General features: G+C 58.6%; 1 protein-coding gene across 1 annotated transcript in view; it reads left to right on the top strand.

Moving 5' to 3' along the window:
• Positions 1 to 14,062, top strand: part of ESYT3 (extended synaptotagmin 3) — a gene marked incomplete at both ends in the record, with an annotated part of 41,151 nt that overhangs the window by 12,440 nt on the left and 14,649 nt on the right. The window contains 7 exons of the mRNA XM_081106165.1: positions 961 to 1,002; positions 3,500 to 3,634; positions 9,212 to 9,288; positions 10,777 to 10,843; positions 11,509 to 11,598; positions 12,000 to 12,055; positions 13,285 to 13,405. Coding sequence (XP_080962291.1) covers positions 961 to 1,002; positions 3,500 to 3,634; positions 9,212 to 9,288; positions 10,777 to 10,843; positions 11,509 to 11,598; positions 12,000 to 12,055; positions 13,285 to 13,405 — 588 coding nt within the window. The remainder of the gene's footprint in view (positions 1 to 960; positions 1,003 to 3,499; positions 3,635 to 9,211; positions 9,289 to 10,776; positions 10,844 to 11,508; positions 11,599 to 11,999; positions 12,056 to 13,284; positions 13,406 to 14,062) is intronic.

The raw sequence follows: 14,062 nt of genomic DNA, 5'->3' as shown, positions 1-14,062 counted from the left end.
TGTGGGCCAAGGGGAGGCGGGGGAGAAGAGGGAGGGGTCTCCCCAGAGCCACCCAGGAGGGCACCCCAGCCTGGGACTGGCAGAGCTGGTGTCTGGTGCCCGGTCAGTGTCAGCCGTGCGTGGGCGCTGCCTGGTTCTCGCAGCCTGCCCCACTGGCCGGGCTGCCCCACTGGCCGGGCTGCCCCACTGGCCGGGCTGCCCACTGGCCGGGCTGCCCCACTGGCCGGCCTGCCCCACTGGCCGGGCTGCCCACTGGCTGGGCTGCCCCACTGGCCGGCCTGCCCCACTGCCCAGGCTGCCCCACTGGCCGGGCTGCCCCACTGACCAGCCTGCCCCACTGGCCGGCCTGCCCCACTGGCCGGCCTGCCCCACTGGCCGGGCTGCCCCACTGGCCGGCCTGCCCCACTGGCCGGGCTGCCCCACTGGCCGGCCTGTCCCACTGGCCGGCCTGCCCCACTGCCCGGGCTGCCCCACTGGCCGGGCTGCCCCACTGGCCGGGCTGCCCCACTGCCCGGGCTGCCCCACTGGCCGGCCTGCCCCACTGGCCGGCCTGCCCCACTGGCCGGCCTGCCCCACTGCCCGGGCTGCCCCACTGGCCGGGCTGCCCCACTGGCCGGCCTGCCCCACTGGCCGGGCTGCCCCACTGGCCGGGCTGCCCCACTGCCCGGACTGCCCCACTGGCCGGGCTGCCCCACTGGCCGGGCTGCCCCACTGGCCGGGCTGCCCCACTGCCCGGGCTGCCCCACTGGCCGGCCTGCCCCACTGCCCGGGCTGCCCCACTGGCCGGGCTGCCCCACTGGCCAGGCTGCCCCACTGGCCGGGCTGCTCCTTGAGGGCAGGGCCGGCTGAGTCGCTGGCCAGGCGCCTGCGGGAGGGAGGGGACCTGCCCAGGCAGCCTGTCCGGTTCCAGGAGCGTGCAGGTCTCCAGTCTAACTTCCCCTCGGGCCTTCTTTTTTCTAGATCCACTTCCCAGACGTGGAGCGGGTCGAGTGGGCCAACAAGGTAAGGCCAGGGCACCGTGCGTGGGACTGACCTCACTCCAGGGCCGCCCCTGCCCTCTGCTGAGTCACCTGCAGGGATGGGGCGGAGGGAGGGGCGGGCAGCATGTGGGCCAAGGCCCTGCCTGCCCCAGGGGTGGTGGCCTTCTCCTGTCTCTCCCCTTAGCCCTTACCTCCCTCCCGGTTCTTCTCGTCACCAACGACTTGCTTTTCTTTGAAAAACCATGCTTTTCCCTGTGTCAGTCATGCATGGGTGCAGCGGGAAAGTTAGGAAATACAGAGCAGACAGAAAAGTGCCGCCTCCAGAGGCCCTGCTTCCCCGGAGAGGAGGGGGCTGATTGCGCAGCTGCCTCTGGCTTTGGCCGGGTTCCCAGCCCAGATCTGCCAACACTGGCCGGGTGAGCTCGGGCAGGTTGCTGAGCGCCTCAGAGCTGGCTCCCTCCTCTGTGCAATGGAGTGATTATGGTCCCTGCCCGTGCGCTTGGTGCGAGGATTAGTGAGGCGATTAATGCACCACAGTGCCTGGCGCATTGTGGGTGCTGGGTGCCAGGATGGCTGTCATCACAGGTGTGACTGCTGCAGGGTCGCAGGGAGCGCCTGTGGGCTCGGCTGCAGGTGCCCAGGGTGGGCTCTGAGGCTCCCTCCCCTTACAGTGAGAAATCAGACTCTGTTCCTCCCTGGCCTGCCCAAAGCTGTCCCTGTATGTGAAGGCGCGTGCAGTCACCCTTGAGACTTTAACACAAACCTCGCCTCTGTTCTGGACAGGAATGACTTGGGTTAAATATAAAAAAGGATTTCCTGATTGTGTTTTTTGTTAATCCTCACCTGAGGATATTTTCCCCTTGATTTTTAGGGAGAGAGGAAGAGAGAGGGAGAGACAAAAAGAAACGTCAATGTGAGAAAAACACATTGATTGGTTGCCTCCTGCACACGCCCCAACCAGACCGGGGAGGAGCCTGCAACCTAGGTACATACCCTTGACTGGAATCGAACCAGAAATCCTTTGGTTCGCAGGCTGACGCTCTGTCCACTGAGCCAAACCACGTAGGGCCCGATTGTTTTTTATCTAAGGCTGCCATTCTCATATTACCCCAATGTCTTTGCCGAGTTTTCCGCCCAGCCAGCGTGGCTCAGTGGTTGAGCGTTGACCTATGAACCAGGAGGCCACTGTTCGACTCCCGGTCAGGGCACATGCCTGGGTTGCAGGCTCGATCCCCAGTGTCGGGTGTGCAGGAGGCAGCCAATCAATGATTCTCTCTCATTACTGATGTTTCTCTCTCTCTCCCTCTCCCTCCCTCTCTGAAATCAATAAAAATATATTTTTTAAAAAAAACCTGGGTAAAATTTGGAGAAAGTAGTTTGCTGCTTTAGGAGGAGGGAACAGATTTCTGCGGATTAATTTCTGTAAATTAATTAATTTCTGTGGGCCCAGGGCCTCTGGGACAAACCGTGTCCTATGCCCCCCGGTAGTGTGTTTCTGTGTGCTTGCGAGTCCACAGGCCCTGCATGCACGGTATCTTCTTGCATCAACACACACAGACCAGAGGAGTAAGGCTCCCGGATGGGAAACAGTTTCGTAGACGAACCACACACTAGGGCAGCAAGTGCATCCCAAAGAGCTTAGTGCTCCAGAGGCACTTGGCAAAGGACAGAGCAGTGAGACGGGAGGATGGGACCAGCCCCTAGAGAAGCCCCTGAAAGAAGGGGGGACAAGCCTCCCACCTCCAGGCTGGGGAGGCGCATCTGTAAACGGAGGCCCCAGCCTGAGAGAAGGAAGAGGAAGACGCCTTTGCGAGGAGCCTACAGCTGCCTGGCCCTCCCTCCGCTCTCCTCTCTGATCACCCTCTCCGGGCACCAGGCCCGTCTCTGCTGCCTTCCCCTCCCCGGCCCTGCACGGGGTGCCCAGACCAGCCGTGGGTCATTCTGCATAGAAATCTGCCAGAGAAGGCAGCCTGTTCTGATAGAAAAAGCCTAAACCCACAGGAAACAATTTGATTCTCTTCTGTGATTTTTTTTCCTTAAACTTCTAGCCAGCTGCTACTCACTTATCCCACAGTGAGGATTCAGATCATTTATGTGTTAGCACAGGACCAGAGGGCTTCACATCATTGGGTGTAGCGCATGCCTGTGTGTCTCACGGGGTTCTGCAAACAGCACCAGATCGTGGGGGCCTGCTGCCTGCACCAGAGTGAGAACCAGTGCTGCTGTTACCCGCTGTGCGGCGCACAGACGGCGGCTGGGCGGGCAGATGGGCGGGCAGGCAGATGGGCAGTGCAGAGTAAGGAGCCCGTGGCCCTTATATGCATATATTTAAAATAGAATTTTAAAATATAAAATTTTGTTACATTTTGGAAGTGAAACTTCAAGTTAGGTTTTTAGTGCGGGCTGGGATTAGACCAGAGAGGGCCAGCTCCAAGGCCTGAAAGCGTCATTCAGGCAGCCGAGGGTCTGGGGTGGGGGACACAGACCTGACCACCGAGGGCCTCTTCCTGTCCCCACAGATCATCTCCCAGATCTGGCCCTACCTGAGCTTAATTATGGAAAACAAGGTCCGGGAGAAACTCGAGCCCAAGATCCGGGAGAAGAGCGTCCACCTGAGGACCTTCACCTTCACCAAGCTCGACTTCGGACGGAAGGTCAGTGCTGTCTCGGGAAGGGCGGCCTGGGCCTTTTCTCTGTCCCCCGCCCCCGTCACGGCTGGCAGAAAGGATCCCACTGGGCTTTACCGGGGCCCGGCCCCCACCGGCATGCCCAGTCCCTGGGCCTCCGTCTAGACCCCTGGCTCCGGGTCCCAGCACCATCTATGCAGATCTGAGCAAGCCCCACTCGGATCAGAGCTGGGGTGGGAAACAATTCCAGATTTCTTCAGCCAAAGTTTGAAAGGATGTCATGCAGGGTGGAAACCAGCCAGATACAAGATGTCCAAGTCACACTGGCTACCCCCGGGCACCAGCTGGGGAGAACACGGCCTCTGGGAGTGGATAGCGCCTTGGAGCAGGGCGTGATGCTGTACCAGTCCATTGATTCTGACGGTCGGTGTCCAGAGCGCAGACTCGGGGTGAAAGAAGCTTCTGTTTAACATACCTAACACCACATCCCTATTCTCGACTGCACTTCCGATGCCGCCTCCTGCCCCACCCCTCCTGCCCCAAAGGGCCCCTGGATGTGAGTCTTACTTTGGTCACCTGAAAACGCATCCTCAGGCAGAGGACGGTGGGGTGTCATCGCCCAGTAAACCGGAGGCCTGGGCCTCTAATCTGCTCTGGAATAAGCAGGTGTCTGAGTGAGGCCAGTCTGCTAAGAGCTGTCTGCCAGCCCCAGGGCAAGGACCCAGCTTGGATGCCCCCCCCCCCGCCCCCCCGAGTGGGGGCTGGATCAGGCTTGCCTGAGCCCTGGAGATTCTGGCTCATGCCACTCAGACTCTGCCAGGCCTGGCTCGTCCCAGAATCTGGTGGTTCATTTGTTCATTCCGTGTTCACTCACGTATGACATGGAGCATGGCTGTGTGCGAGGCACCCACTGTAGACAGAGGTGGGTGTGGCTGTGTCCCTGCCTTCAGGAAGGTCCCATATACAGGTGGGTGACGGCATGGCAGCGTACGCACCGTGGTGGAGGAATGCGTGAGTTCAGGAGTGGGGGCCGTGGTAGTCAGGGAAGGCTTCCCGGAGGGGTGATAGCTCAGTTGGCATTTGAAGAATTCAGCAGGCGGAGAGAACCTGCTCAGCCAGGTGGGTAGTCTGGTGGTGCCAGTGGGATGCGGCACTGCTGGAGAGCGCCCCCTGCTGGCAGCAGGAGCAGGCCTAGAGCTGGCTGATCCCGAGGATGCTTTTTAGCACCTCAGGGGAACCTGGCCAGGGACCTGCAGGAGAAGTACCTGACTCCTGGTATTCCAAGCCCTTCCCTTCCCGTCTCCTCCCCGACCTAGCTTCTTCCCCCCCCCCCCGGCCCCCCCTAACTCCTCTCCGTTTGGGGGCTCACAGAGGACTCGTCAGTGACCCTCGTGGGCTCGGCCAGGACCAGTGCACTCACCACAGCCCCTCCTCATGCCCCTGAGTGTTTACAGCTCCTCCGATTCCTGTGTCCACGCCCAACTGCGCTCTGTGCTGTGAGGACCTTGGGTCAGTGGCGTAACCTCTCTGAGCTTGTTTCCTCATCTGTAAGGAAAGGGCCTGCCTCTAAGGGTGGTTGTGAGTGAGGCTGAGGGGCCTGGCCTCACACTCTGCCTGGCTGTGTGCGTGGTAGTGCTTAGGCCCCTGGAGAGAACGCCAGGGGGGCCCAACCCAGCCTTGAGCCCTCGCCTGCTGTGAGCCCTGGGCTAGGACCGCCCTGCAGCGCAGAGCAGATGCGCACAGGATGGCTCTCCTTCCTCCCTGTGGGGGGGGGGGGGGGGCTCAGGAGGGCAGCCGTCCTCAGACGGGGTTCTGGGGCTGCTGAGCTTTCACAGGTGTCCGCACACCGACCTGCTGGGAGCAGCAGGCTCCAGGCTGTGGGAAGTCAGTTATGTCGCCCCCCCTCCCCCCCCCGCCCCTCCCTCCCCCTACAGCCCAGGCTTCCACTGGCTGTTCTGGTCTTTAACCCCAAAGCCCTGGAGGCCAGGGTAGAGCCAGGGGCTGAGTGCCTGAAACTTCTACAATTCTGGGAACTCCCTTAAAGAAAAAGAATGTAAAATGAGGACAAAAATGAATGTTAAATAAATACGAGAATGAGAAAATAAACCACAGCAACTTATACATTTGACATATCACGCAAATCAAACACTCCGGAAAAACTACATAATTTTAATTAACTGCTCAACGTGGCCCTATAGTCCTGTTTTCCCTGCATGTTTGGCTCTGTGCTCTTTGATAACTTTTCATGGGACAGTGCATATGTAAACATCACTTTCTAGGAGAATAGAGAGATGATGAAGTATTTCCTCTAGTCTGATCACATTTTTTCTTTAATATTTTATTATGAAACTTTTCAAAAACAAAATTGAGAGAACCATCTGGATGACACAGTGAGCCGTTTGCTGTGATGCTTTAGCACATGCCCATGCCTCTGTCCCTCTTGTCATCTTTTCTAAAGCGCATTTCACACTAAATTCCAGACATCAGTGAGTCTCACACCATCTGCTTCAGTATGTGTATCAAATTCAAATGAAATTTATTTTTGATTCTTTTTAAAAAATCTTTATTCGGATTATTATGGATGTTCCTCTCCATCCCCTCCCCCCCCCCGCCATAGCTCCCCTCCACCCGGTTCCCACCCCACCCCAGGCCCTCGCCCCTCCACTGTCCTCGTCCATAGGTGTAAGATCTTCGTCCAATCTCTTCCTGCACCCCCCACCCCCTTCCCCCTGAGAATTGTCAGTCCGCTCCCTCTCTATGCCCCTGATTCCATTACATTCACCAGTTTATTCTGTTCATGGGATTTTTTATTCGTTTGATTTTTAGATTCACTTGTTGATAGATATGTATTTGTTGTCACTTTGTTGTTCATAGTTTTTTCTTTACCTTTTTCTTCTTCTTCCTCTTCTTAAAGAATACCCTTCAGCCTTTCATATAATACTGGTTTGGTGGTGATGAACTCCTTTAGCTTCTTCTTGTCTGTGAAACTCTTTATCTGACCTTCAATTCTGAATGATAGTTTTGCTGGGTAGAGTAATCTTGGTTGTAGGTTCTTGCTATTCATCACTTTGAATATTTCTTGCCACTTCCTTCTGGCCTGCATAGTTTCTGTTGAGAAATCAGCTGACTGTCATATGGGTACCTTGTAGGTAACTGAGTTTCTTTCTCTTGCTGCTTTTAAGATTCTCTCTTTGTCTTTTGCTCTTGGCATTTTAATTATGATGTGTCTTGGTGTGGTCCTCTTTGGATTCCTCTTGTTTGGGGTTCTCTGCGATTCCTGGACATGTAAGTCTATTTATTTCACCAGGTGGGGGAAGTTATCTGTCATTATTTATTCAAATAGATTTTCAATATCTTGCTCTCTCTCTTCTTCTGGCACCCCTATAATTCTGATGTTGGTACGCTTGAAGCTGTCCCAGAGGCTCCTTACACTATCTTTGTATTTTTGGATTCTTTTTTCTTTTTGCTTTTCTGGTTGGGTGTGTTTTTTTTTTGCTTCCTCATATTTTAAATCTTTGAATTGATTCTTGGAATCCTCTAATCTACTGTTGAATCTCCGTATATTAGTCTTTATTTCAGTCAGTGTATGCTTAATTTCTGATTGGTCCTTTTCCACTTTTTTGGCATTCTCACTAAGATCCTTGAAGATCTCAATAAGTTTCTTGGAGGTTTCTAGAAGATGTTTGAGTAATAACTGTGGTTTTGAACTCTATATCCAGTATTTTGCTTTCTTCCATTTCTTTCATTTATGACATGTTTCTTTGTCTCTGCATTTTGGCTGCTTCCCTGTGTTTTTTTCTATGTATTGGGTAGAGCTGCTAAGTCTCCTTGAGTTGATAGAGTGGCCTTGTGTGGTAGGTGTCCTATAGGGCCCAGTAGCTCAGCCTCCCCAGTCACCTGAGGTGGACACTCTTGGTGCACCCCTTTGTGGGCTGTGTGCACCGTCTTGTTGTAGTTAAGACTTGATTGCTGTTGGTATCACTGGGAGGAATTGACCTCCAGGCCAATTGGCTGTGTCTACAATGGAAGAGCTGCTGTGCAGGAAATACCCTTATGGGGCAGGACTTGCTTCAGTGGGGCTTTGGTGCTCACTGAGTCTGCCCCTTGAGTGTGTTGCTTATGGATGTCTAGAGTTGTCTGGTATGGTCTCACACTGACCACTGGGTACACTGGCTCTTGGGTCCGCAGGGAGGTGCAAAGTCAGCCACTGCCTGGGGCCTCCCAGCAGGAGCTACAGAGAGATCTGCAGATTCCTCCTCTTTGTATTGGGTTTGGAAGTGCCCAGACAAGGCCCAGCTGTGAAGCAAGGCAGGCTGCTGCTGCCGGCCTTGGGCCTTCTTTTATTAGCTTTGGGGCTCCCTGATCCCGCTGCTGCCTGTTTGACAGGTTTTAGGCTGATAAAGGACAGGCCATTCATATGCAAAAGCAACTGTGCACAGCTTGGGTGGAGTTGTAAATTGGGTGGGGCAGGGTCTCAGGGAATCACCAGGGTGGAGCAAATGGCTGCCAGTCAGCCCTGCACCAGAGAGGTCCCAGCGCAGGAACAATGACTGCTGTGAGCACCTCCATCTGAAAGAAAGCTGCCCTCGCATTCCTGCCCTAATTCCAGACAGTCCAGTTTCTCTCCATGTGTGTCTGGGTCCCCCAGAGTCTCACCCGGAACTAGAGTTCAAAGCAAGCGGGAGCTTCTATCTCTCTCCTGATTAAAAAAACAGTGCACCTGGGTGCCAGCCCATTCCGCACCTCTGCACCTCCTACCAGTCTCAATGCGCTTTCTTCTTTACCTCTCTAGTGGTAGTACTTCCACTCAGCCAGCCTTCCCGTGGTTCTGGATGATAGTTGCTCTGTCTTTTAGTTGTAATTTTGATGTGATTGTGAGAAGCAGCAGGTACAAGTGTTTACCTGTGCCGCCATCTTGGTTCTCCTATTTTTGATTCTTGCTAAATAATAACCAGACCCTCCTCCAGTGCCACTGACAGGAGGAGGAGAGTGGGCAGAGGGGGAAGAAAGGTGATCTAGGAGCTCAGCCCTTGGCCCAGAGCCTGGGGACTGTGGTCCTGGCGTGGGGCTCTTACATTCCGAGGGTCAGATCACTTAGCCGGGGACCCTGCATCTTCCTTTGCCCTTAGGGGCCAACTCCTACTCATCTGCCCAAACTGCTTAAATGCCACCTCCAGGAAGCCTTCTCTAACCTCTGCCCACCCCAAGCTGGGTTGGGAGGTGCTCCTGAAGTCTCCAGATGGCGACGTGACAGCACAGGCTGCACCTCACCTCCCTCCCCACATCCCTCCCACCACCACCGTCTCCTCTGCTGGGCTGTGAGGACAGGCCTGGCCACCTTACTTTTCACCTGCTCCCAGGCCAGCGCCTGTTGCAGCGCGGGTGCTCAATAAATATCTGTGGAGGAGAGAGAGAAACAAGGGTGCACATTCTAGGGAGGGAAGTATCAGGGTGACCACGGCAGATGGGACCATGGGGAGGGTTTCTGTGTTTATGCCTCAGGAGAGCAGTGGTCATGTTATTTTGGGCAAAACCCGGTGCCGGGAGGGGAACAGCCTCCCTGCTGCAAGACCTCTGCTGACCCAGCCCCGGCCTCTCTTCCAGTGCCCCAGGGTCAACGGGGTCCAGGCGCACATCAGCAAGCACAACCGGAGGCAGGTGGTCCTGGACCTGCAGATCTGGTGAGCCTCTTGCCTGGGGGCAGGGGTGGGTCCGGGGCACATTCTGTGGGAACAGCAGTTTGAAGATGGGGTAGCATATAGACACTCATTTGCCCCTCAGAGCAGATATACCTCCAACTGCCCTGGGCTGGAGCCTGGGCTGGAGCCTGGGATGGGGAACAGTTTCAGCAGAAGGGTGATCCTGGGGAGCCACCACCATCTGACCCCTCAGCCCAGGCCTGGCTTCTCCATCAGACCAGGCACTAGGCATGTTCTGGGTACCAAGGCCCAGGAGCTGAGCTTTCCTAGAGGCAAGGGCCAGGTCTGACCTCGAGGGTCAGAGCAGCTGCCTCAGAGAGGATGTAGCAAGAGGGAGCATGGGTGACAAGATGCTGGGACGTGGGGTGAGTCCCAGGGTGCTCCGCATAGGCTGTGAGACGCCAGCAGGAGAGCTGGGCCCTGCGGCTCCTCGGAAAACGAAAGGATGCAAAGACACACGAGCGACTAGCTGAGCGGGAGGGGCAAAGGCACTGTTTTTGAATGAGGTTTGTAATAGGCTTGAGTTGGTGAGAAGGGAGATTGAACCCAGGAAGTCTTCCTGGAGGTGGTGAGATTGGAATTGTGTTTTAAAGGAACCAGGATTGTCTCCTGAGGTCCAGAATGTTGCTTTTCCTTTTCAGTGTCCTTATCCCAGAGGCTGCACTGAGGGCACATTGGGAAGACAGGGTCAGCTCTGGGAATGCCCTTCCCCAGTTGGGGGCTGTTCTCAAGTGTGTTGGGATGGTGACAGCTTTGGGGTCTGGCCCCAGAGCACTGCTGCAGAGCCTTGTGTGAACAGTTAGGGCCCATCAGGATCATCAAGCTCCCCCACCCAGCTTCCTGGGCAGCTCCCGGAGTCCCCAGGCTTTACCCTGACCTTCCAGGGGATACTAGCTCCCCTGCCTGTGCCCTGCAGATATTTGATGGCCACCGCCTCGCTCCCCTTAGTCTCGAGTCCTTTCACAGGGTCTCCGGACCGTTAGCCTCTGAGGCACTCATTCTGAGCTCCCTGTGCCCATCACTTGGCAGGAGCCACCAGCAGGACTCAGCTCCTGAGAACATTGCCTTTTCCCTCCACCACCCCCAGCAACTGCCTGGTGAGGGCTGGATGTAGGCAGTGTGGCTGCTCTGTCCATGGGGAAGACACCTGGGCGGGGGGGGGGAGCATAGTCGAGGCAGAGGGCTGGGCCCTGTGTTCCCCAAAAGCCCCTCCTTCACATCCATGGGGTCATGGGACAAGGTGATACTCAGAGTCATGGTCATCATGGGCAGAGGTGGGGATATGCATGGGACTCCTGGGTGCAGGGGCCTGGGTCAGTGTCTGTGCAGAGCCGAGAAAAGCCGAGGCTGTGAGGGTGACCCTATCTGGGTGAGGCGGGGCTCGGGCTGGGTGGCGCTGGGCAAGTTTCCCACCCCTCTGAGAGGTGGGCCTACCCCTCTTCCCGACCTTCCTTCTCCCTCCCCTTTCAGCTACATCGGGGACTGCGAGATCAGCGTGGAGCTGCAGAAGATACAGGCTGGTGTGAACGGGATCCAGGTGAGTGGGGCCCGATGGTACTGCCCCCACTCCTGTCCCTAGGGTGGGGTGGGAGGGTCAGGGCGGGGAAAAACAGGCTCATACTGGAGCAGGCTGCAAAAGGGGGTGGTGACACCAAACAGGCAGGTCACGATTGAGGGATTCCGTGCCCAAGGTCACACGGCCAGGAAGTGACTGCTGGGCCCCCAACCTGCGGCTCAGCCCGGGAGCCCCTCAGCCCATGCCTGTCTCTGTCTGTAAAGTCCCCCAGAGAGACGTCCGTGGCTCAGGGAAGCAGAGGTTCTGTAGATGGGGCGATGCAGACCCCGTGCTTGCAAACGGGCAGATGGAGGAGGAGGCGGCGAGGAGGGAGTGGGAGCGGCGCCTGGGCCCCGCTGGCTGGGCCGGCCGGGAATGTGGGCAGCTGCAGGCCCTCAGCCCAGCGCCCCCCTGGAAGGCCGTGGGGGCCAGCTCATGGCCCCTGGGGAGCTGGCCGAAGGTGGCAGGTTTCTGTTTCTGAGCGTGGTCCCCGTGGTGACCACACTCCCCGCAGGTCGGGGGCAGCTGCCCACGCCGGGCGAGCCAGCGGTGCGTGCCCTGGGCATCTGTGTGTGGCATGGGCTCAGTGAGACAGCGGGTGTGGGAAGAAGGGAGGCATCCCTCATGGAGCCCTCGGTGCCATCCAGTTGCAGGGCACGCTGCGGGTCATCCTGGACCCCCTCCTGGTGGACAAGCCCTTCGTGGGAGCTGTGACTGTGTTCTTCCTTCAGAAGCCGGTGAGCCCCGGGATGCAGGCCTGCCCCTCCCCGGGCGGGAGCTCGTGCCTGCCGGGCCCCAGGCGCTGGGCTTGAGCCACGGACGGAGATGCCTAAGCCCGCCTAGGCCCAGGCACTCCACATGCCCGTCCCGTGAAGTCTAAGGCAGCCTGAGGTACCCGGCTCCGCTCTCCCCCAGACCAGAAGCAGCTCGGGGAAGCTGCAGGGCCACTCAGGGCCCACGTGCCCTGGCCACGCCTGCGTGATCCTGGCAGGAAGCAGCAGGCCTGACAGCCTGCCCATCCCGAGCGGGCGCCCTCAGCAGGCTGGGTTCTCCCTGTGGTGGGTGTGGGGCGCTGGGCAGAGGGCTCTCGGTCCTGGGCTTCTGGCTTCTTCCAGACTAGCAGCCCCTCTGCCCGCAGCACCTGCAGATCAACTGGACGGGCCTGACCAACCTGCTGGACGCGCCGGGAATCAAGTGAGTGCCTGCGAGAGCCGCCCGCAGAGCCAGGCGGGGCCTGGGGCTGTGGTCAGTGCCGGGCGCACAGTGGTTGCCCTCCCTCCTGGCTCCCTGTGAGGAGTGGGGCAGGCACCGAGCTCCCCTCCCTCTGGGGGAAACGTTGGGGTGTGGGAGTGGGAGGCTGACAGCATTGTTTGGCCTCTGCGGGCAGGCACTGTGCTCAGAACACACACACACACACATCACGTATGTGCACACACACGTGTGTGAGAGCAGGGAGAGTGGCTCTGATCCGATGGGATGTCCTAGAGGAGGCGTGTGGACTGAGGCTCCTGGCGCTGTTGGGTAGCAACTGTGACTTTAGACAAATTACGTCACCTCTCTGGGCTCCTCCTCAGTAAAAGTGGAGCCCAGTTCCTCTATCGTGGGGCCCCTGGGAGCACACAGGTGTGCGTGGTGGTGGCCGAGTGGGTGTGGACGCACTTGAGTGGTGAGAAGTGTGTGGAGAGAAGCCCATGAGGCCGCCCCCACCATGGCCACAAGACAGGCTGGGCGCGGGCGGTGCTTAAAGGGGCACCAGTGAGGAGGAGCTGGTCTGGGAAATCCCTCCTTCCCGGGGCCGGCAGGGAGGGTGCTGCACCCAGAGCCGCAGGCCCCCCCAGCAGGGAAGGGCTCCAGCCCTGTGTGGACACAGCCCCAGCAGGGAGGGCCAGCTGGGCCGGCCAGGGCACGCACCCTGGCTCGCCAGGCGTGGGCAGCTGCCCCCCACCTGCGGGGAGGAATCCTCTTCTAGGGACCGTCCCTGCTCCCTCTCTGGGGGAGGGAGTCAGCCAGCAGAGGAAGAGAATGTGGATGTGATGTCAGGGACCAGAGGGCTAAGGTAGCGACCACTCACCCAGCATTTACTGGGCGCCAGGCACTGTCCTCAGCCCTTCACACATGTAAGTCATCCTCGTAAAATGCTAAGGGGCAGGTGGAATTATCCTCGGGTTAGGGATGAGGAAACTGAGGTTCAGAGAGGTTAGCAGGTTCCCCAAGGTCACACAGCCCCTGCGATGCCAACACGGCGTCAGGTCGGCACTCTTAGCTACCATGCTGGGGCGGCAGGCCGGGCTCAGGCTGCCCGCTCCCGGGCAGGGCCCACCCTGGCGCTCTGCTCCCGTGCCGGCTCCGGGGATGGGTGGAGGGACAGGCGGCCTGGGGGAGGCAGTGCCACCTCTCACAGCTGGCCGTGCCCCCTGTCCCAGTGAGATGTCAGACAGCCTGCTGGAGGACCTCATCGCCGCCCACCTGGTGCTGCCCAACCGCGTGACTGTGCCCGTGAAGAAGGGCTTGGATGTGACCAACCTGCGCTTCCCTCTGCCCTGCGTGAGTACCCGCACCAGCCAGGGCCCAGGGCCCAGAGCTGGGGACAGATGGCTGGAGGGGAATGCATTCTCACGGGGGTGGGGGGCGCGTGGCACCTCCAGTTTACAGGGCGAAGACTGAGTCTTGGGATTGACTTGTCCAGTCACCCATCCAGGGTCGGGCGAAGCCCAGGGGGCTTCCTTCCCGGATCCTGGTACCGTGCGGCCTGGGCTGGGGCTGGGCAGTCAGCCCGGCCCCAGGAGCCTCCAGGAGCTCCCAGCCTCCTTCAGGGACATGAGGCTCCGGCTCCATCCTTGGGGTCTACTGGGAAGGAGAATGGCGGAGCCAGCCGGGAGCTTCCTTGGGTGCTCAGCCCCACTGCCCCCTCTATCCTGGGCCCAGCTAGGGAGGCCCTGAGGACAGCCGTGGGGCTCCCTGCAGAAGGGGCCCTGAGCCCTCAGGGCTGGGAGCTGGGGCCTCAGGAAAGGGGAAAGTGCCCACTTCACCATCAGCACCAGGTGGGGCATTAGCCTCCTCAGGCCGTGAGGGCGAGGGACCGGCTCCTGTCGGCCTTCCCACGGGGAGTGTGGCTCCATCCCACCCGGTGAGGCCGGCGCAGACTAACAGTGCGACGCCACCACCTGCGCCACAGCCACTCACTCCTCAGGGGTGTCCCAC

Source organism: Myotis nattereri (assembly GCF_964212035.1).
Source record: "Myotis nattereri genome assembly, chromosome: 14".
NCBI classification, from domain to species: Eukaryota; Metazoa; Chordata; class Mammalia; order Chiroptera; family Vespertilionidae; genus Myotis; species Myotis nattereri.
The sequence above is the reverse complement of the archived record's forward strand: the minus strand, read 5'-3'. Positions and strand labels throughout refer to the sequence as shown.